Source organism: Crinia signifera, chromosome 9 (assembly GCF_055691185.1).
Source record: "Crinia signifera chromosome 9, ASM5569118v1, whole genome shotgun sequence".
NCBI classification, from domain to species: domain Eukaryota; kingdom Metazoa; phylum Chordata; class Amphibia; order Anura; family Myobatrachidae; genus Crinia; species Crinia signifera.
In genome coordinates this window covers 49,546,429-49,573,431 of record NC_139225.1, presented here as the reverse complement: position 1 = coordinate 49,573,431, position 27,003 = coordinate 49,546,429, and the positions used below count along the sequence as shown (strand labels likewise).

General features: G+C 46.1%; 1 protein-coding gene across 2 annotated transcripts in view; it reads left to right on the top strand.

Annotated features, from left to right (window-relative positions):
• Positions 1-6,685: 6,685 nt before the first annotated feature.
• The window catches only part of ANAPC13 (anaphase promoting complex subunit 13), a 32,933-nt gene continuing 12,615 nt past the window's right edge, over positions 6,686-27,003 (top strand). Inside the window, exons 1-2 of one of the 2 annotated variants that reach the window (XM_083159046.1) lie at positions 6,686-6,844; positions 10,967-11,072. In XM_083159046.1, coding sequence (XP_083015172.1) covers positions 10,974-11,072 — 99 coding nt within the window. In that variant the 5' untranslated portion in view covers positions 6,686-6,844; positions 10,967-10,973. Of the gene's footprint in view, positions 6,910-10,966; positions 11,073-27,003 lie in introns of both variants that reach the window. The other variant, XM_083159045.1, reaches the window with a different exon arrangement.

Sequence of the window (27,003 nt, the reverse complement as noted above, 5' to 3'; positions counted from 1 at the left end):
TTCAAACCAGAGATATCCGCTCTCACTAGGATATCTCTAAGATTTTTGCCTCTCGTATAGCATGACAGTAACCTAGTATTCTGAAGTCCTAGGTCACCATCGCTCTGCACCATAGGCCACAGATCTTTTGATATTCTATTGATGTTTTCACTGTTAGGGTTGAACTGACATACCCAGGGCATCATGTCACCTTTGTTCTTCTGCTTAGTGGGTTCCCTAATCAGTTTATCTCTATCTAGTCTAAGGACTCTGTCCTTGGCTAGCTGTAGGTCTTTCCAATGATACCCTCTATGTGCAAATTTGGCAATCATGTCATCCATTTCTTTGTTAGCCAAGATAGGATCAGATGTAATTCTCCTAATACGCAATAACTGCGAATAGGGCAGGCCACGTTTCAGTGGCCTCGGATGGAAGCTGTCATTTCTCAACAAGTTATTTCTATCAGTACTTTTTGTGTATAATGATGTATTGATATGACCATCTCTTAAAGAGATATTAACATCTAGGTACTGTATAGATTGTGAGCTAGTACAATGGGTTAATTTAATTGGGTGGTCCCTAGCATTGTGCTCTCTAATAATCATGTCAAGTTTGGCAGCTGGCCCTTTCCAAAATAGCAACAAATCATCAATATATCGACAATAATATAAAACATCGGATGCAATATCGGGATTGTCAAAAAAAATCATTTGCTCGATGTCGAACATATATACATTGGAGTAGGCTGGTGCCATGGCAGATCCCATGGCACACCCACGGCATTGGAGGTAAAACCCTTTGTCATAGAGAAAATAGTTATTAACAAGCAGAAATTCCAAGAGTTGCATGTGAAAGTCAAGTTTATCACCAGAGAACGTACCTGAAGATGTCAAGAGTCTCCGTACTGCTGCCAACCCCTCCCCATGGGGGATGACAGTATACAAACTCTGGACATCTATACTGTACTACTATACTATATATGTATACTGTATAACCGTATTGAGAGTTATTATCCAGTAGGTTTCCCTCCAGGTTGCCATAAATATCAATCAATATAACTTGAGCTTCACCCACACGATCAGTGAGTCAGAGATAGAGTTCCTTGATTTGGTTATCAGCACAAAAAATTTCTAAACAAGTGGGAAAATTGAAACCCATACCCATTTTAAAAAAGTGGATAGCAACAGCTACCTCGACTTTTACAGCTGCCATCTACCGAGGTGGAAGCAAAATATACCGTTTTCACAATTCACAAGGTTGCGGAGAAACTGCACCACTTAAGAAACTTATGATGAGCAAGCTGAGGTATACATTGAGAGGTTTGGTGAAAAGGGGTACCCACATGAAATAATAGAAGATGCCAATATAAAAGCGAGGAACAAAAATAGAACTGAGCTCCTGACATATAAACAGAAAAATAGAGAAACGGATAAAATATTCTGTCCTTTCATCACGAAGTATAATAGTAATGAAAAAGACATAAATAAATTTCTAAAGAAGCATTGGCATGTTTTAAAACTGGACACCGTACTTTCTGAACATTTACCGGATCATCCAGATATTATATACAAAAGGGCTAATAATATCAAAACAATGGTGTCAAAAAGTCAACTTGAAAAAATCCCTGTGACTGCTCCTCGAGCGATGTTTGGGGGCATCTTGGGATCATTTCCCTGTGGAAGTTGTAAAATTTGCCCACTAATGGAGCGAGGGGCAAAAGTCTTTTATAATTCAGACAAAACTGAACATCATAAAATCAAGAGTTTGATTAATTGCAATGCTTCATTTGTTGTATATATGTTGGAATGTCCGTGTGGGCTCCAGTATATCGGAAAAACTAAAAGAACTTAAAAAATCCGAATACTGGAGCACACACGGAATATAAAAAACAAAGTCCAGAATCATAGCATCCTGCGGCACTTTGCCCAGTGCCATAATGGAGATGCTTCTCTTTTGAAGTTCAAGGCGATCGAACACATCCAAATTGATAAAAGGGGAGGGGACAGAGAAAATAGGTTGTCCAGGAGGGAAACCTACTGGATAATAACTCTCAATACGGTTATGCCCCGAGGTCTCAATGAGAATTATGAGATAACACCCTTTATCCAGTAAAAAATTAACATCTAAAAATTAACATCTAAAGATTTTTGTGAATACCATCGATGAATCCCCCACAATCTGTTTGCTTTAGTATATCATTAGAAATGTTTGTGGTTCGATACCTACTAAACGTTTTTGCTCTATTAACCACAGTGTGTGTGGAAAGCTGCTAAAATTGTAAATATTTGTAATTAATTCATATATGAAAAAGCTCCGTTCAACTTGTTTGATTTGTAGTGGCTAAATATCCTATAAATGATGTTTGCTCAGCCCACTATCGCTGATGACATGCTGCCAAATAGAATATCGGCCGCAACTGTTAGGTTTATAAAGAGATTTAATTACATCTAAAGATATGTTGCTGAGAGCCACATTAGTTATGTTTGCAAAGAGGTTAAAACACCTACAAAATGTATCAGAGTAATTATCATTTCTTATATGTATCTCTGTGTATTTAATGCTAATCTCAAGTAAGAGTTTTATCCGCGGCAATGTATTTACTGTCATTTTATGTCTTATATGTAAAGAGAATCCCAGTTTCTCATAATATGGGAGACGATGATGAAGGTGAAGTCCCTCTAAGAAAATCTAATATATACATATATCCCTTTTTGTAGCAAGGAATCTGTGCTTGCTTATGTATTTTTATAAATATCATTTCAATTGTCCTAACAAATTCTCGTATATCCTTACATATTAACCCCTCTGATAATATATAAATTGTTTATTATGCAGTCTGCTGCAATTTATTTCTGGCGGAGACGGGAGGGTACTAATAAATGCAAAATTAATTCTAGGTGAACTAGCACTATAAAACACTCACTCCTATTCCATTCATTCTAAAGAATATCATTGCGATTATATACTGTTTGTTTAAAAATGTTTTACATTTTTTTTTTAACAACATGTGTCCGCCAATTAAATACCGCTGGTGATCACTGCTAAAGCCTCTCTTGGTTACGGAATAACTGCAGGTGTTAACGCCCCATACATGAGAAACAGGGAAGCTCTAATGACTTACACCTGTATACTGGTATAAATATGTGATGCGGCGTCACACAGACCACCCCACTAACGAAGTCCATTGACGAAATGCGTAGGGGCGTGGTCTGTGTGACGCATCCTTGTACCTGCTGGTCTCTAGCCCGCTGCTAAGACGCTGAGGCGCCGGTGTGTTGTGGAACGATCGTGCCTGCTGGTGTTTCCCTCCCGGTATTGTGAGTTGTACACTGCACTTTCTGGGCATGCTGTTGAGCCAGTGGATTATGTGACAAATCTTGTGGTATTTTAGCCCACACCGGATGAAATATTCGGTACGGGTACTATCTTCTCCGTGGGAGGAATTTTAAATAAAGTGATTTCCATGTTTTTAATAAACGTTAATACACCATGAAGCGCCCCCTCTATCTGTTTTAGGTGGTGTGTACATTGAAGGTCCCGCGGGAATCGGGTCATTTGGAGGGGAGCTGCACCTACTACATTTGGATTGGTGTGGATTTTCAAAAGAACTTTATAGTTCCTTGAAGGAAACGGACTTTATTAGTGTCAGCGCACCTATATATTTGCATTGCATATATATATATATATATATATATATATATATATACATATATACACAGTGCTATTTTTGTAGGAAAATAGGTTCAGGAACTGTGGGCGGGGCAGAAAGTGGGCGGTGATGTGGGAGGGGCTACAAAAGGGGCGGGGCGGTACATAAAAAAAAAATCCTCCCAACAGTGGCATGGTATACATATGCCGCACACCGTGATGGCCATTATACATATGCCACACACCGAGATGCCCATTATACATATGCCATACATAGTGATGCCCATTATACATAAGCCACACACAGAGATGCCCGTTATACATATGGCCCACACAGAAAAGCCCATTATGCATATGTCACACACCGAGATGCCCATTAAGCATATGCCACACAACGAGATGTCCATTAAACATATGCCAGTTATACATATGGCCCACACAGAGATGCCCATTATGCATATGGCCCACACCGTGGCAGGTGGGAGAATGCGTCGCAGGTCCGCGGGTGGGAGAGCACACGTCCCTGCCACAAACAGAGATGCCCATTATACATATGCCATACAACGTGATGCCCATTATACATATTCCACACACAGAGATGCCCATTATACATATGCCCCACTCCGTGATGCCCATTATACATATGCCCCACTCCGTGATGCCCATTATACATATGCCCCACTCCGTGATGCCCATTATACATATTCCACACACAGAGATGCCCATTATACATATGCCCCACTCCGTGATGCCCATTATACATATGCCCCACTCCGTGATGCCCATTATACATATGCCCCACTCCGTGATGCCCATTATACATATGCCCCACTCCGTGATGCCCATTATACATATGCCATACAACGTGATGCCCATTATACATATGCCCCACTCCGTGATGCCCATTATACATATTCCAAACACAGAGATGGCCATAATACATATGCCCCACTCCGTGATGTCCATTATACATATGCCAGACACCGTGATGCCCATTATACATATGCAATATGATCCTGGGATTTGGCCCCAAAATGTCCGGGATTTCAATCCCGGGATTGGAGTATCCAATCCCGGTTTTTGGGGATTAGACTGCGCATGCGCAGTCTATTGCCGGGCAGCTTCTGAGCACCCGCTCAGAAGCTGCCCGGCTGTTCCCGACCCCGGCGTGCGGCCTGCGCAGCGTGACCTCTGACCGTCACGCTGCGCAGGCCAGCGTCCTGCTACAGAGGATAGCTCCCGGCCGACACCTAGCCTCCCCTCCTGCTTCTGGTGCCGCCGCTACCTGCCCGGAGGCAGGCAAGCATCACTGCAGCGCCGCTGTCTGCCCCGCTCCCGCCAGCCTGTAAGCAAATCTGCACCCCCGCAGCGCTGCTCTGCCCCGCGCCCGGCTGCCACGCACCTGCCTGCCCATATAGGGGTGGACAGGGTGTGTTTTTCTTTTAGGGATGCCAATCCCGGGATCCCGAGAATCCCGGGATTGAGCATTTTTCAATCCCGGAATCCGGGATTGTAAAAATGCCACGGGATTGGCATCCCTAAACGTGATGCCCATTATACCATATGCCCCACACAGAGATGCCCATTATACAAAAGGCTCACACAGAGATGCCCATTATACATAAGGCCCACACAGACATTCCCATTATGCATAACACCAAGATGCCCATTATACAACTTTATTTCTGCATACCAGACAATTGCAGATGGAGGCAGATGGAGGAATAGAAAAGCACTTTACAGGTCAGGGCAGGCAGTCTCAGCAGGGGTCTTAGAGTAGCTGTGGACGGTGGTGTGCTGCTGACGACTCCGAGTCCCGTCTGGCTGGTACTGCAGTGGGAGATCCGGGAGGAAACAGGCTGTGCACGGTGCGCTGGCCTGGTACTGTCGGGGCGCCGGGTGTCTGTTAGGCAGGTCCGCGGGCGGGAGAGCGCGCGTCCCTGCAGTAGTCACACAGGCGGGCGGGCGTGAGTCTCGGCGTCCGCGGGAGTTAGGCGCTGCGGGCGGGACTGAGTCACCATGGATGCGCACCATGGACGTCATGTGCGTGCATCCATGGTGTTGGAGGGCAGGGGGCGGGTCTCAGGAAGCCGCAGCGCATCCACCAGGCCGCTAAGGCGGGGATGCATACATTTTTGCTGGGCAGCTGAGCCGGGCATAATTGAACTTCCGGAACGCCGTTCCTGCTGGGGACATATTTGAACAGAACTGCAGGAACGGCGTTCCGGCCGAAAAATACCTATGTATATACATACATATAGTGTTCATTCTAGCACCCGCTATCTTTGAAAACCCATACAGTTCCTCTTCCCTGCCTGGGGTGTCGCTGTCTGCTGTGGTGTTTCTAGCACAAGTCTGGTTTGCATATCAGTGCTGATATAGAGACCACACTGTGCTAGACGCACTGCAGCAGACAGCGACACCCCAGGCAGGGAAGAGGAACTACATGGGTTTTCAAAGATAGCGGGTGCTAGAATGAACACTATACATATATATATACATACTGTACTATTTTTCTGAAAAAATAGGTTCAGGAACTCCAGGTCTGGGGGTGGATCAATTAAATAAAAAAAAAAAACATATATAATAGAGAGAGGGAGAGAGAGATGTATGTGTATGTATATATATATATATATATATATATATATATATATATATATATATATATATATATATTGTATTTAGAAACAAAGGCACTCACAGGTGACTTTAAAATAAAACTTATCTTATGGAAAAGTACATTTTCAGTTCATATTTAATTAGAGGTTCAGGAACTGAAAAATAGCACTGTATACATACACATATATGTATATATATATATAATATATACATACATATATATATATATATATATATATATATATATATATATATATATATCTATATATACACACAGCTCCAGTTCATAAATTTATAGGTGGCAACACACACGCGTTATTCTCCCGCCAGGCCAGTATTCTGACAGTGAGTGAGAGCAAATAGAAATCCCGCCCAGTTTCAACTCCGTCTCAGAGATCGACGCTATCGCATGGTACGTTGATATCAGCCCAGTCACCTGACGTCTCCTGAAGGTGACGTCTCCTTAAGTTGCGGTCACATGATATAGTGACGTCAATAGGCTGAGCCCGATCACTTTAAGCTTTGGCGTTTGTGAAAAGCAGTTATTAATGTCAATGATATTGCAGTAAGGAACGTGACCTTGCTGCTTAAGTACATGGTAAGAATTGTGTCGATGCTGCTATATTCGTTAATTATGAGTTTGTGGTTCGTCATTTTGAGCAGGTATATCTGCATTTGTTATATGGTTGCATTTGGTATGCTGCATGTTTGCATTGCGAATACTTTGTCCTTTGCTACTACTTTAATGTACATTTTTTTATTTATTATCTTAACTAGTACGTATGGTACTAGTTAAGATAATAAATAAAAAAAGTACATTAAAGTAGTAGCAAAGAAGGAAAAAAAAGTATTTGCAATGCAAACATGCAGCATACCAAATACTAAAAACGTGTACTTATGTCACCCATTGATATCCCACATTGAATAGGCAATTGCGTGCAGTAGGAATGTAATTTAGTAATCCCTGTTTTTGTGCCAGTTAAGATGCGTTCAGTGTGTAAATACATTTTCTGGTATTTCAAGATTGGTTACTCATTGTCATTCATTTTGCAATGAAGTGCCCTCTTATTATAGCTGCTCTGTGCCTAATGAAAACATGGACCTAAACCAGGAATTCCCAACCTCTGTCATCAAGGCATAGGATAGGATTGCATATGCAATGCGATCTTGGTGGGCTCTACCACCCAGAAAATCTGGAACAAGTCATATAGTAAGATGTTAGTCCATCAATTTCAACCTATGTAACCCTGCCTTCCTCACAGCCTGATCCTAATGCTGCTTTCCCACTGCCTACACGGGTAATGACCCATTTTTTTTAAACGGGTAAGTGCCATTAAGGCCCTTTCCCACTGCAGCTTTTAAACTGTAAATTACTGTTTAAAAGCTGTTTTTGTCACATTCACACTTACTCGTTTAAAAACCCGTTTAAGCAGTGTAAAGATGGGGGGGGGGGGGGGGGGATTTGAAAAAAAAAAAATGGTGTGGGGTCCCCCCCACTGCCGTAACCAGCACCAGGCTGAAAGAGCCGGGCTGGTAATAAAAAATCAAGAAACCCGGCAAATAGGGGTTCCCTGATTTTTTTTTAAAACCAGGTCCGGGGCTGGTTCCCAAAATACGGGGGACAAAATGACTAGGGGTCCCCCGTATTTTAAGAACCAGCCCCAGGCCAAACCAGCCAGCAGGGTAATGCCACAGCCGGGGGACACTTATTATATAAGTGTCCCCCAAAGCATTAACTCTCTGACCAGTCAGCCTGGCCAGGGGCCCTGGGGGAGTGGGGACCCCCCTAATGAAGGGGTCCCCCCCCCTCCAGGACTTACCTGACCATGCTGAATACTGGTGCTGTCCCCGATGCCCCTGTGCGGAGGGCATCCGGCTGATGGAATGGTGTAAAAAAATTGAATAAAAGCTATTGTCTTTTACTGTGGAACTATGAGTCCCAGCAAGCCTCCCCCGCAAGCTGGGACTTGGAGAAACACAAGTCCCAGCCTGCGGGACATTAAAGGGCCCGCTGGAACTTGTAGTTCCACTGTAAAAGAAATAGTACAATAAACACACTGACACACGTGAAAAATAAAAGTTTAATACATCCACAGCCCATACATACTGATACTTCCCTATTTGGAGCCCGTAGGTAGCCCTGGTCCTGATGTCCTGGTCTGTGTCGGCGTCTGTATCCATGTCGGCATCCCTGTCGGCGATGGCGTCCGGAGTCCGACGAAATCCATGTGGGAACCTATGGAAGGAAACCATACTCACTTGTCCCAGGGCGACGTAGTCCAGGGAAGGGGTCTTTGCAAAATAACAAACCGACACGCGAACCAAGCGAACAGCTGAGAGCCGCACAGTGTTTGTGTACATCGTGCGGCTTCGCCTCCCGAATGCCGCTATTGGCCGCCTTGCGGCCTAATGGCCAATCAGGAGCCGCTAGGGCACAAGGCGGCCAATAGCGGCATTCGGGAGGCGAAGCCGCACGATGTACACAAACGGCAATAGCGGCATTCGCTTGGTTCGCGTGTCGGTTTGTTATTTTGCAAAGACCCCTTACCTGGACTACGTCGCCCTGGGACAGGTGAGTATGGTTTCCTTCCATAGGTTCCCACATGGATTTCGTCGGACTCCGGACGCCATCACCGACATGGATACAGACGCCGACACAGATCAGGACCAGGGCTACCTACGGGCTCAAGATAGGTAAGTATCAGTATTTATGGGCTGTGGATGTATTAAACTTTTATTTTTCACGTGTGTCAGTGTGTTTATTGTACTATTTCTTTTACTGTGGAACTACAAGTTCCAGCGGGCCCTTTAATGCCCCGCAGGCTGGGACTTGTGGTTCTCCAAGTCCCAGCTTGCGGGGGAGGCTTGCTGGGACTCATAGTTCCACAGTAAAAGACAATAGTTTTTATTCTATTTTTTTTACACCATTCCATCAGCCCGATGCCCACCGCACAGGGGCATCGGGGACAGCACCAGGCTTCAGCATGGTCAGGTAAGTCCTGGAGGGGGGGGGGACCCCTTCATTGGGGGGGTCCCCACTCCCCCTGGCCAGGCTGACTGGTCAGTAGGGATGAATGCTTTGGCCGCGGGAACTTATATAATAAGTGTCCCCCGGTTGTGGCATTACCCTGCTGGCTGGTTTGGCCTGGGGCTGGCTCTTTAAATACGGGGGACCCCTAGTCATTTTGTCTCCCGTATTTTGGGAACCAGCTCCGGACCTGGAGCCTGGGGCTGGTTGTAAAAAATCAGGGAACCCCTATTTGTCGGGTTTCCTGATTTTTTTTTTTTTTTTTTTTTTTTTTTTTTTTATTATTATTATTTTTTTTTTTTTTGTAATACTAGCCCCGACTCCTTCAGCCTGGTGCTGGTTACGGCAGTGGGGGGGGACCCCATGCCGTTTTTTTTGTTAACGGGTAAAAGGGCTACCCCTTTCCCACTGTCGAAAAAACGGCTTTTAAGCGGGTAAAACACTGTTTTTTTACCCGTTTAATAAAACACAGTTTTTTTAAACGGGTACAGCAACCTGGAGCATTCCCACTGCAGCTGTACCCGTTTAAAAAGCCTAAAAAAAATGGCAAATTACGGTGTAAAGGCTGCCGTGGGAAAGGGGTATAAATGGAAGAGTTGGTGCTGAGCATCATGCTTCAACACAGATCGCTCAGCACACATAGCTAGGCACCCGCAATGTGTTCTGAGGGATCCATGCGGAGCAGCGATTTGCCTTTGCTAATCGGAAAAGCCCTGTGATCTTATCAGGAAAGACAGTGCATGCACTGTTTCCCTGCAGGTGATGTCAACGTGCGGGACCACGCATCAGTCTTGCTGGGCGGCATACACATGGAGCGATCTGTGCTCCATTTCTGGTCAGATCGCTTAGAAATGGGTCAGAAATTGCTGTGTGTATGCCCCTTAACCCTGACCCTGCCTTGGAAGGGCTTAAACCTAACATATCTCTCCATGCCGCCTATCCCTAAGTTCCCCCACTGGTGCCTAAACCTAGCCTTCTTTTCCTGGCCGCTTGCTAGCCAGCACTTCATACTTCCAGATCATTAATGCCGATATTCTGGCATCTGCATCCTGATCTCTCTGAAGTTGTGGTCCCAGTGTTCCTTGCCTTCCCCTCCACAGCTACTATTTAACCTTATCCTTTCCCTAACCAATCATTGCCTGCCACTCTCCCCCTCCTTTCCCACCAAGTACTGCCCCAGCTGCTACTATCATCCTCTCCCTACCCCCAGAAGTGCCTGCTCCTAACCCTCTCCTTGCCCCCACCTCCCTAGCACTGACCCAGCTACTATCTGACCTTATCCCTTCCCCAACCCTGGTATTTCTAACCCCCTTGGCCCCCTGTACTGCCCCAACTGCTATTTAAACATAATCCCCTTTTTCATCCTATCTATGTTGCATATGTAGGTGGTCTTTTACTATATGGGGAGATTAAAAAGCATAATATGCGATGGGACCCCAAACCAGTGGTGTGTGTGTGTGTGTGTGAGACCCCCAACTTCTTAAAGTGAGAGGTCCCTGGGACCCACCACTTTTTCCTCTGAGTGCGATCACTGCACAGAATTACATAAATTGCTACTTTAAGACAAACTACAACAAACTTTTTTTTTTTTTTTTTTTAATAACTGATACATCAATTGCACATTACACAAACTGTATTAACGTGTTAATTTTTGCAGTCTATAGTAAAGTCTCCTTTTTCTGTTTATTTTAGATCTTCAATGGATAGTGAGATTCAAAGAGACGGGCGTATTTTAGATTTGGTTGATGATGCTTGGAAAGAAGATAAATTGCCATATGAAGATGTAACAATTCCATTGGTAAAATCTTATTTCACCTTTTTTGTTCGGTAGAAGTAGCATTTGCTAAAAAATGTGTAGTTACACAGCAGCTGGAGGGCCATAGATTGGACATGCCTGTCATAGACCTTTGTTCACGATCGGCGGTTCTGTGCATAGCTGGCTGGCTGTGAAATCACCATGTGGTGCTGCACAGCTCAGTAATTATATGCTCCCCATGTCCGTGTCCCTCATTACAGTACATCTAGTATATATCTGTACTGTTACTTGCTACCTAGCTGGCTGTGCAATCGCCTTGTGGCACCACTGAATGGCTGCCTGGGTACTGCACAGCTCGGTAAATATGTTCCCCATGTCCGTGTCCCTTAGTAGAATACATTTAGTACATATCTGTTGGAGAAAGTGCGCTATATAAATAAAACGTACTTACTAGTTAATGATTAGTCGTTTCCATCGATCGGGAATCCCCACATAATCGTTCTGTTTATACGCACCTCTAGGCAAGATTTTGGTTCATGTGTGGGTGTATGGGCAGTGCATCTATCTATAGATCTATCTCTATCGGATGTTGGCGCACATGTACACAGATGTCAGTGTCAAACCTGAATGCCCCAATTTTTTTTTTATTTTAAATTCTGAACCTCCAAGCATAAGTCCTGTTGATAGGCTGTGCTGCAGTCTTTTATTGTGACTTGTCATAAGGATCTGTTTGATCACGGTTTTGTCTCCGCTAACTAGCCAGTATCTGGCAATCTCGAAAGTGCTATTTTAATACTCTTCGTGGTGGCATCTCTGTTGAAACACACTTCACCCCTGCTCATCTGCGTCGGCTTGGTGTATTTGAGCCCAGGTTGATACGTGGCTTGTGACAAACTTTTTTTTTTAAGCCTTGTTAAGCACAGAAGCTGCTGATTTTTTTAAAAAGTGAATTTACTGTAAGCATAACCAAAGGGCCTCTGTGGGACTAGGCCCAAAGCCTTTTGTGTGGCAGTCCGATATATTTTATCTGCAATAACACGCTCAGAAGCGTCGACCTTACCCATATCAACCTAATGACCCTCAATGTAATAGAACCCCAGCACCTTAGACCCTTCCCAGGTCAGCCACAAAGGAAAAAAGCCCCGCTGGGGTAGGCTCCACCCAAACAGCATTGTGCTGAAAGAAAAATTTAAATTTCCTTTTTGCCAGTGATTACAATGATTTGGTGCATATAGGGGGTTATTCTGGTTGATTCGCAAGGCTGCTAATTCACAGCCTTGCGAGTCCACCAAACCCCGCCTGGCGAAGGACCACCCCGCACCAGCATCACTGTCTCATTACCATGAGAACACCCAGCGTTCTCCTGGGAACGCTGGGCGTTCCCATATGGTAATTGGGCAGCCCGGCGCCCCCCGCCCATCTCCGCACGCTGTCATGGCTGCGTGCAACCAGCAAACCGAAAGTTCGACGTGGGTGCACACACCCTACATCTGCACATGCGCAGATGCGACCAAATGGAATGGAATAACCCCATAGTCCTAGACATATAGTAAATTACAGAAACCCGTTTCACGCAGATACAAAATCTGATTCTTACTTCAATTCCCTCTTACATGTGTGTTCATTAATATTTTTGATTGTTTTTGGAGGATGTCCTAATAATAATAATAATAATAATAATATCCCGCAAATAATAAATCTCAGTCCAATGAAAGAGGCACACAGACACTGTAGTAATCTAAAAAATTGTAAAATGTGTTGCGCAATTTTTTTTTAACCCATGAGCAGGGCTGCCAAGAGAAATCCTGGGCCCCGATAAAACAGCTTCCCGGGGCCCCGCTGGAGCGAGTGTGACCACATCGTTTTGGTATCATGTTTAGCAGAATGGAGAAGTGAAGTCTATAGTCATACGTGCGCTTAAGGCGCACGCTATGGAAAAGGGGTGTGGCCACTCAAAAGAGGGCATGTCCTTAAGTGTAGTGCGCCACCTCATATACCCCTTATTCAATACAATAGTAGACCCCCTTACACATTATGCTACACCTAATAACCTAAATTCACACGGAATGAGTCGAAATTCAGAGTATGCACACGGAATGAGACACAATTCACACTGACTCACAGAATAAGCCAAAAAACACAGCATGAGCCAAAATTCACGTTATGCCACATGGAGAGATGGCGGGGATGCAGAAACAGTTGGGATTCAGAGACAGACGACAGGGATGAGGGGACAGAGACGGCAGGAACAGAGATGGTGGGGACACAGGGATAGAAACAGTGGGGACAGATGGCGGGGGTGCAGGAATAGAGATGGCGAGGATGCAGAAACAGATGATGGGGACACAGGGATAGAAACAGCGGGGATAGAGATGGCGAGGATGCAGAAACAGAGATGGTGGGGACACAGGCATGGTGCAAGCCTTCCTACCAGGGGGGTCCAGTGGTGCAGCAGTGGGGATTGCAGCTGGGCGGACCCCATATGATCATCCAGCAGGACCCCAGAGGTGGCATGGGATTATAGCCGGGTGCACCAGGTGGGCTCCAGCAGGGTTTGTAAGGGGATCAGTGGTGGGGAACACAGCCTTATAATAAGCACAATTCAGCGGCAACTCCAGCAGTGGGGATGACAGCCTGGTGCACTGTGAGGGGACCAGTGCTGACACACTCCATAGACAGAAAAGCAGAGGCGGTGTCCTGTAAGTGCAGCCAGATGGGTAACATGTACCCCTTGCACCCAGAGCAGGTGTGTGCTATGTCACCCTGCGCACAGAGCAAGTGCGAACTATGTCATCCCCCCCCTAAATGTGCATATGGGGTTAAGTTAAAGGGGAACAACAATAAATAAGGAATTGGGGCTACATGGGGAGGGGATGTATAAGGGGCACACATGGGAAGAATGTGACATAGACACACATGGGGAGGGGAGGTTGTAGAGGCACACATGGGGAGAGGGAGGTGACAGAGGTGGAGGGGCTAAATCATAGAAGGGGGAGGAGCAGACACAGCTGACTGGGTAGCCCAGCCAGGTAGCTCAGCCAGCTTCCTACGAGTCCGTTCCCCAGGAGGGGGCACATAACCCCCATGCCCCCCACAGAGAGGCCCACTGGTGCTGATGATCCCAGCCCCAAACTGCTTCTTCCACACTTGTACAGGCAGGCATCTGCCTGTGAGTAAGAATCAGGCTGCAGCCATGATCACCAGAAGCATCAGTGGCCCCCCTTCTGTCAGTGACAACATCTCTTACTTATGTAAGTATTCCCTGCAGGTTAGTCCCCTCTCCTCACCTCTCCTCTGATGAAGACCTCTTCAGTCAGACTCAGTCCAGTCTCTCTCGGAGTCATCACAGGCAGCCTCTGAGTATCAGTAGAACGATGTACTGCTCCTTCAGCTCCGCCCACCATGAGCTCTGTCAGTCAGCCTAGCCTCCATCTGCTGCAATGCCTAGTCCAGTTCCTCCTTCAGTGGCATCATGGCATGTGACACAGCACTGCACACCCGAACTGATGGAGGGGGTGGGGGACGACTACTGTGGCCGGGTACGATGGGCTCTGGTTAACCTTTAAATCTGCCGCCATTCCCCCCCCCCCCCTCCTCATAGCCTCCCTGAGCTGCCCCTCCCTCCCTATGTCTGTCCCCTTCCCCCGGCTACAGCCCACAGCTTTCCTGCAGACTCCGCAGTGGTGGACTGGACTGGCTGCGTGTGACTCGCTTGTCACAGACACACACCTAGGCACTGTCAGTCAGTTCCCCGCTGCAGGAAGCTGTGCCTGGGTACGGATGTAGGAAGGGAGCCGCTACACAGCCCATCCACCTTCTCCCGGCCGCCCCAGACACACGCACACCTGGCTGCCGTCCGAATAAAAAAAAAAAAAAAAAAAGTGTGGGTGAGCTCAGACCCGGGCCCCCCTGACGTGCCCGGGCCCAAGTAAATTGTACCCTCCCCCCCCCTCCCTCTCGGCGGCCCTGCCCATGAGATGGCTAAATGGAATGAAGTGGCCTGATATGCACTGGTTTAGGTGAGTGTTTAATTTAATTTTTACAGCTACCTTGTAGGACTGAAGGGCTAGGTTGGATGTGGGTACGCAAGTGTGATTGTATGCGAAATAAAACTTTCACGGTGTGCGTGTACCTTTTTTATTTTATTATTATTATTTTTTTTTTAAATTGGTTTACAGTTGGAACTGCAGTTACCAGCGGGCCTTTAATGCCCCACATGCTAATGGTTCTCCAAGTACCAGCATGTGGGACCTGTAGTTCCACAGAAAAGACACTATTCTAATACTTAATTTTACACTTAATGCTATGAACCCACTATCTAGGGGTGACAGGCATAGCTCCCATTTCAGCCCTGGCTTTTGGGTATCTCTTTATTGGGGGCGGGCCCCTCTACCCCAGGGACCACTAAGTTTGTCCCCTGTGTCCTGCGGCATTGCTTTACAGACTAGTGGAGCCTGGTGCTGATTTACATCCTACATCTTTTTCTGATAGTATTTTTGGAACCATAGCCAGTGCAAGAGCTCAGTGCTTGTTCATTAAGTACAGGGAAACCTCTGTATCACTAAGTGGCATTCCTATTCCCTAGAGCAGCGGTTCTCAAACTGTGGGTCCCGACCTTCTCAGCATGGGGTCAGGACTCCATGTTGCCAACCATCAGGCTAATGAGTTTTCTAATCTCAGTCAGTGATTCAAAGGGGGGTATTCAAATGTTAGTCTTTGGGCGTCTATTTGTAAAGCGCTTTTAAAATCATGGCAATCGTGCCTTATTAACAAATTGCCGTGACCGGTATTTATATGTTAAGACACTATTTTCATTTGGGCGCCTAAATAGGGGGTGGAGGTGATGTTATGAAGGTCATGTTTAGAATGACCTTTCCATCCCGCTCGTGCCCGCTGTCACCTCCATCTTTTCTGCTCAGCTGCTCCTCCGGTCCCGTCCATGCTGGTTGTTTCTCTGCTGTCCTCCCCTCCATTCCCTCAGCCTATCACCTAAATCAGCCATGGGAACCAGACAGAGCTGCGGCTTGTTCACTGCAGTGTCCGCGGCTGTGTCAGGCTGTCAGCAGCGATTGTGAAGGGACTGGTACTATTATTGTGGGGGCAGAGGAGACAGGCACGTAAAAGGATTATTGGTACTTGTTTCCTAGCACGGCGCCAGCAATAAAAATTGTATCCATCGGGACCCCAAAAAAAATTGCGTCCATCTCATGCAACCAAATCGCATGCAATGCGATCAACGCGATTTTTACATTGGAACCTGAGACCCGATTTTTACATTGGCCCCAATGTTAAATGCCCCCCAGACCCCAATTTTTATGGTTTCCCAGCCCTGATGGGTCAAATGCCCCCCTATTGTTAACGCCACCCCATGATGAACGCCAACCCGAATCGTGGCGAGCGCAGCGCTATGCGTCCTATGACCTTTTCATACCCCCCACTATCCACGTCGGCGTGGAGTTGAATTTATATAGTGTGGCGAGCGCAGCGAGCCACCGAGCCCGAAGCGTGGTGAGCGGACGCGCATTACTTCACAGATATTATGCGTCCCCACGCAGGGCTCGGTGGTGAGCTGCGCTCGCCACACTATATAAGATCAACTCCACGCCGATGTGGATAGTGGGGGTGTGAAAAGGTCGGAGGCCGCGTACCGCCGCCCCTCCCAGGCTCGCTGCGCTTGCCACGCTTTGGGTTGGCGTTCATCGTGGGGTGGCGTTAACAATGGGGGGGGGGGGCATTTGTCATGTAAAATACCCATAAGGGTGGGTATACAATGAAAAATCGGGTCCATTGGCCCATTTAACATTGTTCCCTATGTAAAATCGCGTCCATCGCATCGGTCGCATTGCATGCCTTAACTTAAGGCATGCTATGGACGCGATTTTTTCATTGTCGGGTAAAAGGCTAAAAATATCCCTAAAATCGCGTCGGTCGCGTCCATCACATACCTTAAGTTAAGGTATGCGATTACCTACGACGGGCGCCGTCCTAGGAAACAAGTACTGGATTATAAATTCCACGCACAATCGCTGCTGACATGGACACACTGCACTGAACAAGCCGAAGCTCCAGTTCTTGTAGCTGTCTCTTCACCGCCCACAGAGCTGACAGGCTTAGGTAGGGATGGCCATTGACCATCAATGGTTTCCCTCCATTGATGGAACAGCAAAACTGCCCCCCCCCCCTGTTTTGATTGGCCCACGGGCCGATATGTAAAAATATTGATGGTCATCCATTGCATAGTTTAGCACTATCGATGGCCAGTTGCAGAATTGGCAACGATGGCCATCCCTAGTCTGTGATGTGTATAATTCCTGCTCGCACTGACAGCCGCAGCCATTGCGAGTCAGTGGCAGAGTGATAGCCGGGTTCAATTACCATTGATGGAGAAACTTAGAGACCATCGTTTATTCATTTTTCAGGTCATTATAGTGTGGGTGCAGGGCTTTATGGTTGTCAAAGGCGGTGTCAGGGGCGTCTGTGGCAACCAGCATCAAATCCCCCATGGCAACAAGCATGTAACCCCCTTCCCCCCCATGGAAATTAGTTTGTAAACCCTGCGTGGCAAGGACTATGCAATCCCCTGGCAACGAGTAAGTGGCACTTATGTGGCACAATATGTAATAAGCTATGCTATGTGTGTGAGTGGTATAATATGTACTATGCATTACGGCTAGTGGCATAATGTGTAATTGGCATTACGGTGTGTGGCATAATAGGGGAAATTTACTAAAGGAAATTTGTAAAAAAAATAGGTGTATTTGTATTTAGAAATACACTTATTTTTGACATTTACTATCCCGAAAATACGGCTATTCGTATTGATAGCACATCAATATGAATACGAATTGCCGTATTTTCGGGATAGTAAATGTCAAAAATAAGTGTATTTCTAAATACAAATAGACCTATTTTTTACAAATTTCCTTTAGTAAATTTCTCCCAATGGGGGAAATTTACTAAAGGAAATTTTGTAAAAAATAGGTGTATTTGTATCCAGAAATATACTTATTTTTGACATTTACTATCCCGAAAATACGGCAATTCGTATTGATAGCACATCAATACGAATACGAATTGCCGTATTTTCGATATAGTAAATGTGAAAAGTAAGTGTATTTCTGGATACAAATACACCTATTTTTTACAAATTTCCTTTAGTAAATTTCCCCCAATGTGTCATCTGCATTATAGTGTAAATTTTCACTGCATGCCTTCCACGTTTGCCCGTGTAGTATCTTTACTCATCCCATAGGCCTGGCACCTGCACTATTGCCTCCCCTTACTGCTAGGCCACACCCCCTTCATGGAGCATGCACATACTTTTTAGCGGTTTATGGGGGGCATTTTTAGCTAGTGACACTGGGTGCCAAATAGGCTATAAAAAGGTGGGTACTTGTTTCCTAGGACAGCGCCCATCGCATACAATACTAAGTGGTGTGCGATGCGATATTCATGTTAAAGTAACAGGAGTGCTTGTACAATGAAATATCGCATAGCATTGCATTCCAGTAAATGGCATGCGATGCGATTTTCAATTGTACAGGCACCCTGATGGGTGCTTACAATGTTAAATGCACCCCCATTGTCAACGCCACCCCCGCTATCAACGTCAACCCGAAGCGTGCGCAGCGGTACGCGTCCTCTGACCTTTTCATACCCCCACTATCCACGTCGGTGTGGAGTTGATTCTAGATAGTGTGGCAACCGCAGCAAGCCACCGAGTCTGAAGCGTGGCGAGTGCGTGCGGAATACGAGCCCGAAGCGTGGCGAGCGGACGCGGAATACATGTAAAGTAATCAGTGTCCCCTCGTGGTGCTCTCTGCGCTCGCCACACTTAGGGCTCGCTGCGCTCGCCACACTATCTAAAATTAACTCCACGCCGACGTGGATAGTTGGGGTATGAAAAGGTCGGAGGACGCGTACCGCTGCGCTCGCCACGCTTTGGGTTGACGTTGATAGTGGGGGTGGCGTTGACAATGGGGGTGCATTTAACATTGAAAGCACCCATCAGGGTGCTTGTACAATTACGCTCGCCACGCTTCGGGTTGCCATTGATAGTGGGGGTGGCGATGCCAATGGGGGTGCATTTAACATTGAAAGCGCCCATCAGGGTGCTTGTACAATTAAAAATCACATCGCATACCGCTTTATTGCATGCGATGCGATTTGTATAAGATGTACTTCGATCAAAATCGGGGTGCCGTGCTAGGAAACAAGTACCAAAAGGTGCTTACAGCTATATATAGCACTGCAGCAAACTCCCCCAAAGCCCACCCTCTGGCAACCCTTAGTAAGACTGCCGGCATAAAGATCAGGCCCCTGTCGGCACACCCATACTGCTGACACCACTGGAACCTTGTGCACTGCTGACACAGCTGGTAACACCCTGTGTTGGCGACACAGATGGCACTCCTGCAATGCCAGCAACTCCTGCACTGCCAACCTCGCTGGGACCTCCCGCACTTGCCCAGAAGCATATATGCAGTAGCTGCACTTCTAGCGAATGGATCATGCACAGAGACTGTCACACAAACCCACACAAAAATGAAAAAAACTGCTTGCACGGGGAAGCCCAGCGCCGCCTTAGACGGCGATGCATGGTGCTTCCCCGGCATCACGGCACCTTTGCCCCTGTAGTGACGGCATCTTCGACGGGGCCCACTTTAGTGACGTCAGTGGGCCCAGGCGCGCCCCCCCCCCCACTAAAAGATGTTCAATAAACTGTCAACTTTTAAAAGACTGGGAAGAATTGAATAACAAACTAACAGACCAACATTTGAATACCCCCAAAGTGTCTGAATAATCTGCTGAATTGTCTGTTATGTCGGACTCCTCCCATCATTTTGTGCCTCCACAATGCTGCCATGTATGTGCTGCCTGCTGACTACACGTGATGTGATGACCTTCTGCAGTAACTTTCTGGGGTCCTGTCATTATTTTATTGTCTGATGGGGTCCCAGAACAAAATAGTTTGAGGACCCTTGCCCTAGAGCATATCAAGCTTTAGGTCATAGAGTTCTCCATGCAAACGTATCTTTCCTCTACGATCTCCATGGCAGCCAATACATAGGGATTTCATCCCTCATCCTTGAGTTAGACAGGTTACTTTTCACTATCGTTCATATGGGGTACTGAGGTCTTATAACCTTGGGGAATAGAGGGTATCCGACTGGAGACAGGCACATAACTTTTCTTTAACCAGGGTGTGCTGGCTCCTCCACTCTACTTCCCCTTACTAGCCAGTTTTCGAAAATGTGCCCTTAGGAGAGGATGCACACTCCTGGAGCTCCAGAGAGTTTTTTCTTCAATTTACTTTAGTTTATTATTTTCGGGTTGCTGTTTGGGCTTAACAGCTTCCCTGCAATGAGGGAAGCCGGGGGAAGGGACAGTTGCAGGCCTTTCAAGGAACTGAAGTGATCCCTGCTGCAGGTCCACCGACCTGAGAGGGTGCTGTTACCGCAGGCATTGTGCTGCAGCAAGCACAGGTTTTATGTGCGGCATAATGGGGATTGCGGCGCGGTGGCCCAGCACGGGGATCACGCGCAGCTGACCACCAGGGCATATACCGCTATGTGGGTAATCCTTATTGAAAGGTTCCCAGGCGCCAGTATAAATATTAGTATAGCCCTGGCGCCATTACAAGGGGTGGGGCTTAGCTCAGAGCGCGCCTGTACACTGCTTCCTGCTTCTTATGCTGTGGGCGCCATTACAGCAGAGCAGAGATAATTTCTCAGCGCAGCCTTGGGAAGGAGAGATCAGTCAGCAGAGACAGCAAGTATAGCTCTTGATAGCGCTTTAAGTGTGCAATACAGCCGCTTATAGCAGTACACAGTATTCATATATTGGTGTCTGTACATTGAGGATGGTCTATCTAATCGGTAGCACAGGTTACAGGGTGCTGGTGTCCCCCATATCCCTCTGAGTTCCCCCACTGCTAGTTAAGCATTTTACACACTGTTATATCTGTATGTGATCATCTGCACATAGTATCTATTACTGTACATTCACTCTGTGTGTGCTCAGTGTGATTGCAGTGTGTTTAAGGGGGTGTTATTTTCTCCAGCATGGTGAGAAAAATAACTTGATGATTTGCAGCAACAAGTTTGCTCCAAGCTATACATCACAGGTTGCATGTGAGCAATGTATGTCACCACAGCTCAGTAACATGTCTCCGCAGCTCAATGGTGGTTCTCAGGCTGATTCCCAGGAACCCTCATGGGCCACTGGCATGAAAGCCATACTGGAGAATGTATCGTCACAGCTGGCAACTAATACTTTGCAAACTAAGCAGGTACAGCAGGATTTAAAAGTGCTCTCAGCAAGGGTGGATATTCTAAAACCTATGCCAGGGGTGTCTCGTAAAAGGGCACTCGATGCCATTGCACCTGACTCTGATATGGATGATGGCGACGCAGATGATGTGGTTGATTTCACAGGTGTCCCAAACTTGCATACAGGGCACTGAAAATTTGATACTAGCTATAAGAGAGGTACTAGATTTGCCTTTAGAAACACCTGCTGAAGGGGACCCATTGTTTGTGTCCCATAGAAGGCAAGATATTGTCTTTCCTGAAAACTCCAGAGAAACGCTTCTCATTATCCAAGCGTTTTAAGTCTGCCTTCCCTTTTGACCCTACAGGCAGGAAGGTGTGGGAGGAAACCCCTGTAGTGGATGCTTCGGTGTCCCGCCTTTCAAAAAAGGTTGTACTCCCAGTCCCAGGTACTTCGACCTTTAAAAGATGCGGTCGATAGGAAACTAGATGGCACGGTAAAGGCTATGTATACAGCCAGTGGGGCTTCCCAACGCCTGGTGCTTGCTAGTTGCTGGATGGCTAAAGCTATCTTTATGTGGGCAGGCCAGATACAAGAAGGCCTGCTGGGTGACATGGATGTACCTACTGTGGCTGAAAAGCTACGTCACATCCAGGACACGACAAAAATGTTGTGTGAAGCACAAAAGGAGTTAGGAGCCATTAATGCCTTTAACTCGGCCATGGCTGTGTCGGCCCGCAGTGCCCTGTGGGTCGCTGATGCAGACTCCAAACGCAGCGTGGAAAGCCTCCCCTTCTCCGGGGACAGGCTTTTTGGGAGTCAGTTGGATGATTTAATATCTAAAGCTACAGCTGGTAAGTTCACCTTCCTCCCGTCAGCCTCCACTCCGGTGAGATGCCCCCTTATAGGGAGTTCACAGCAGTCCTTTCAGACCTCCAAATTCAGGCCCAAGGCCAGAGGGGGCTCCAACGCCAATAGTGGCGCTAGGGGTTAGCCCAGAAAGGCAACAGCTGCTGCTACAGGAGACAGTAGCACAGGCGCAACTGCCCCTAAGCCTGCCGCATGACGGGCTCCTCCCACCTTGGGATATTCTCGCAGTGGGGGCAAGGCTGAAGTATTTCAGCCACGTGTAGGATGCATCCTCCCTCGACCCTTAGGTCAGGGGTATTATTTTACACGGTTACAAGCTGGAGTTTGAAAGACCGCCCCTTGAAAGATACTTCAGGTCGGGACTCCCAGCAGAAGCGGAGGATCGCAGTGTTCTCAGACACACTGTACAGAAGTTGGTGCTAGCACAGGTAATTATACCAGTACCCCCTTCGGAAAGGAACAAGGGTTACTTTTCAAACCTATTTGTGGTTCCAAAACCAGATGGGTCAGTTCCACCCATCTTAAATCTAAAATCCCTGAACCCCTATCTGAGGGTTTTCAAATTCCAAATGGAATCTCTGAGGGCAGTTATTGCAGGACTGGAAGAAGGAGAATACCTAGCCTCCATCGATGTGAAGGACGCATACCTTCACATACCGGTGTGGGCTCCACACCAGGCCTTCCTGAGATTTGCAATCCTGGAAGAACAGTTCCAGTTCCAAGCTCTACCGTTTAAACTCTCGACGGCCCCACAAGTCTTTACCAAAGTAATGGCAGAGCTGATGTCCCTGTTAAGGACTCAGGGGATAAACATTATCCCATACTTGGATGACCTGCTACTGAAAGTGGAGTCAGTGTCTGAGTTACTGGGGGCCATAGGATGTCTCCAGTTCTTGGGGATGGTTTTGGACACAGTGGAAAGAAGAGTGTTTCTCCCATTGGAGAAAGTTGCTGCAATACAACAGCTGCTACTGGAGGTGCTGGCCCCGGAGAGAGTCTCGGTGTACCTCTGCATCAGGCTGATGGGACCTATGATGGCCTGATTCGAGGCTCTTCAGTTCGGGAGATTCCACTCGAGAATATTCAAGTGGGACCTGTTGAGCAAGTGGTCGGGCTCACACATCCACATGCACAGGTTGATTTGCTTTTCTGTAAAGGCAAGACAGTCCCTGCAATGGTGGCTACATACGCCAATTCTCCTTGCGGAGAGACGATTCGGGATCCAGGACTGGATCCTACTAACTACAGATGCCAACCTACAAGGCTGGGGGGCAGTAACCCAGGGGATGCGGTTCCAGGGACGGTGGTCACCCCTGGAAACACAGCTCCACATAAACAACTTGGAGCTGAGAGCTGTCTACTATGCTCTTCTGGAGGCTCACTCCCTCCTGGAACATCAGGCGCTACAAGTCCAGTCGGACAATGCAACGACAGTTCAGCCTATCGCTGTGTCCATTCGGGTCATGTGACCCGGGAGCGCCAATCATGGGGCTGGATGTCTGGTCCCACCGGTGTAGACTACTTCCACCCTTAACTTCGGCGGGTATGCGCGGTGTTAGTATTGACGTCATTGCGTTTTACATATGATCGAGACTGACAGTCACATGACTGGTCCCGTAATCCTCAGCCAATGGAAGTATCGGGCATATGTTGGCCCGGTAATCTGTATGATCCTGCTCGGGCCCTGTGATGTGTATACATTTAATATGCCCTGTTTAATTGCCGATAAACACCTTTTAATGCTTTTACTTATGCATCTGTAGTTTATTCCATTACATTGGTGATCATATGCCATTGTATATGAGTAATGCGGTTATAAGTACCATGTTATAATTGTGTCTTGAAGTATTCTAGTGATGTATCATGCTTGTTTAGGACGGGCCCCCGACTCTGTATTTTTCATGCGACATATGTTGCATATGTTTCTGTGTTTTAGTATTTTGTGGTCCGGCGTCCTTCTGTCTGTGTGTTTGGTGTATATTCACTAATGTGAGAATGGGTGTGAGAATAAAGAGAATGCTAATGAAAGTGATGATGCATTGATGATTATTAAGAAATATTATAAAATAATAATTGGGAGGAAGGATGAGGGGTTTAATAACGTGAGTGGTGATGAACAATAGAATAAACGGTGGGAAAAAAAATGTAAAACGTATGCACACGTGATGATGAATACCTAAAGGGGTATGTGATCTCTGCCTTGCTGTAGTGATGTATGATTCCATTCTTTTAGAATTTAATGGTGTCGGGTTGAGTGATACCAATATTTGCTATTAAAAGAGGATTGTGACTATTGACGATTGGTTTCTGTGTTTTCAAGATGTGCATCTATTGCGTGGGTACTAGGATGTGCTAAGGTTGGGGGATTAGTGACCTATAATAATGGGTTGTGATGAGGTGAGTATTCATTAATTGAAATGGATCTGCTATTGTTTGGTTGTATGGATAACCCTTAGCTCAGGCATATTAGGACTGTATTAGTCAGCATGGCAGGACAGATCGGTATTTGGAATGTATAGAGCTCGAGAATTTGTAACTGGTTGTTGGGACTAGGTAAACCCTTTGAGGATAAGAACAAAAAGAAATATGCAGCGCTCTTTTAATGATGCAATCAAACTAATAATACAAAACACATTTATTGCTAAAAATCACAAAATAATATATAAGGATAAAATTTATATCATAAAAACTGTACAGATAGAAGTATCAAGAATGGGTTAAAGTGCAATGAAATTATGGCATATGGACCTGTCAAGAGAAATAATAGTGGGATATAACCTGCTCTGGTCTCTCAAAGTTCCGGCACAAGTGGAGAGTAAACTGTATGGAGTCCAATAATTTGTAATCCCAATCTGCTGCTGGAGGTATCCTAGTCCTTGAGAGGACTATATGGTGTAAGGGGATCCTCTCTAGATTGCGGCTGTACTTGTTTAGGGATGGGTACTCCAATAGGGTGTCCCCTTATGTTTGTGAGGGTATCCCAAATGTGGAGTCAGAGTGGTATAGGGATCCTCTCAATAAAGTGCAACAGTGCCTGGAAAGTCAATTCCCAATGTGGGGAAAATAAGCCAAGTCCAGATAAATAAGCAGGGAGCTGGTTTTCAAATCTCAGACAGGTCCTTAGAACAGCACCAACGCGTTTCGCTGTCACTCTAGACGACCTTGAAAAAGCTGTCCCTAGAGTGACAGCGAAACGCGTTGGTGCTGTTCTAAGGACCTGTCTGATATGCCATAATTTCATTGCACTTTAACCCATTCTTGATACTTCTATCTGTACAGTTTTTATGATATAAATTTTATCCTTATATATTATTTTGTGATTTTTAGCAATAAATGTGTTTTGTATTATCAGTTTGATTGCATCATTAAAAGAGCGCTGCATATTTCTTTTTGTTCTTGTACTCTTTAAGGGACCTGACTAATCCCTCTTGCAGCTGCTCACTTTGAGATATACAGCCCTGATAAGCGCTCTATACAGTTTTCTGTATTTTAAACCCTTTGAGGATTCCGTTTGCATGACGTGCTGGTAGTTGTATAATAAGAATTGGAAAAAAGGATCGCAGGAGGTTCTAGTCCCATATGTAGGGATACTTTCACAGAAAAGGTATCTAGCTGTTATATTCGTTGAGTCCTCTTGGTTGGAGGCAATCCATCAGGAAGATCATTTTGGTTTTGTTCTTTAGAAGTTCTGCATCTAGATCCCCTCCTCTAATACCAAGTTGTACGTGTCACATGCCGAACACTTTCAGACCTTTTGGGTCACTGTTATGCGTTCTCATAAAGTGTCTGGCTATGTGGGTCAATTTTTTGAAGTTCGCTGAGTCTTTGGTGGCATTCCGTATAGAACAAATATGTTGGTCTTGCCCACATAGGCCTTGCCACAGGGGCATTGGATGTGGTAAATCACCCCTATGGTTGTGCAAGTGATGAATCCTTTAATTTTCCATTCTTTTTTGAACTTATCTGTGTAAGACTTGGTGGGTGTCATATACGTTTTACATTTTTTTTTTTTACACAGTTTATTTTATTGTTCATCACCACTCACTTTATTAAACCCCTCATCCTTCCTCCCAATTATTATTTTATAATATTTCTTAATAATTATCAATGCATCATCACTTTCATAAGCATTCTCTTTATTCTCACACCCATTCTCACATTAGTGAATACACACCAATCACACAGACGGATGGACACCGGACCGCAAAATAATGCACAAAATACTAAAAAACATATGCAACAGATGTCGCATGAAAAATACAGAGTCCGGGGCCCATCCAAAACAAGCATGATACATCACTAGAATACTTCAAGACACAATATAACATGGTACTTCTAACCGCATTACTCATATACAAAGGCATATGATCACCCATGTAATGGAATAAACTACAGACGCATAAGTAAAAGCATTAAAGGTGTTTATCGGCAATTAAACAGGGCATATTAAATGTATACACATCACGGGTGCCGGACGGGGTCACACCAGTTAAAACACCGACGGCCGGGTTCCTGACGGCCGTCGGCTATTTTCCCTCTTGGGGGTCCACGACCCCCATAGAGGGAGAATAGAATAGGTGGCTCGCATAGCGAGCCACCGTGCCCGCAGCGTAGCGAGCCTGCAAGGGGCTTTGTTGCACTGGACACACTGTCTCAGACCAGGCAGTCGGGATCCCGACGTCGGGATAATGACTGTCGGTTTCCCGACTGTCTGTGAATCATACCACACCCCACATCACAGGGCCCGAGCAGGATCATACAGATTACCGGGCCAACATATGCCCGATACTTCCATTGGCTGAGGATTATGGGACCAGTCATGTGACGGTCA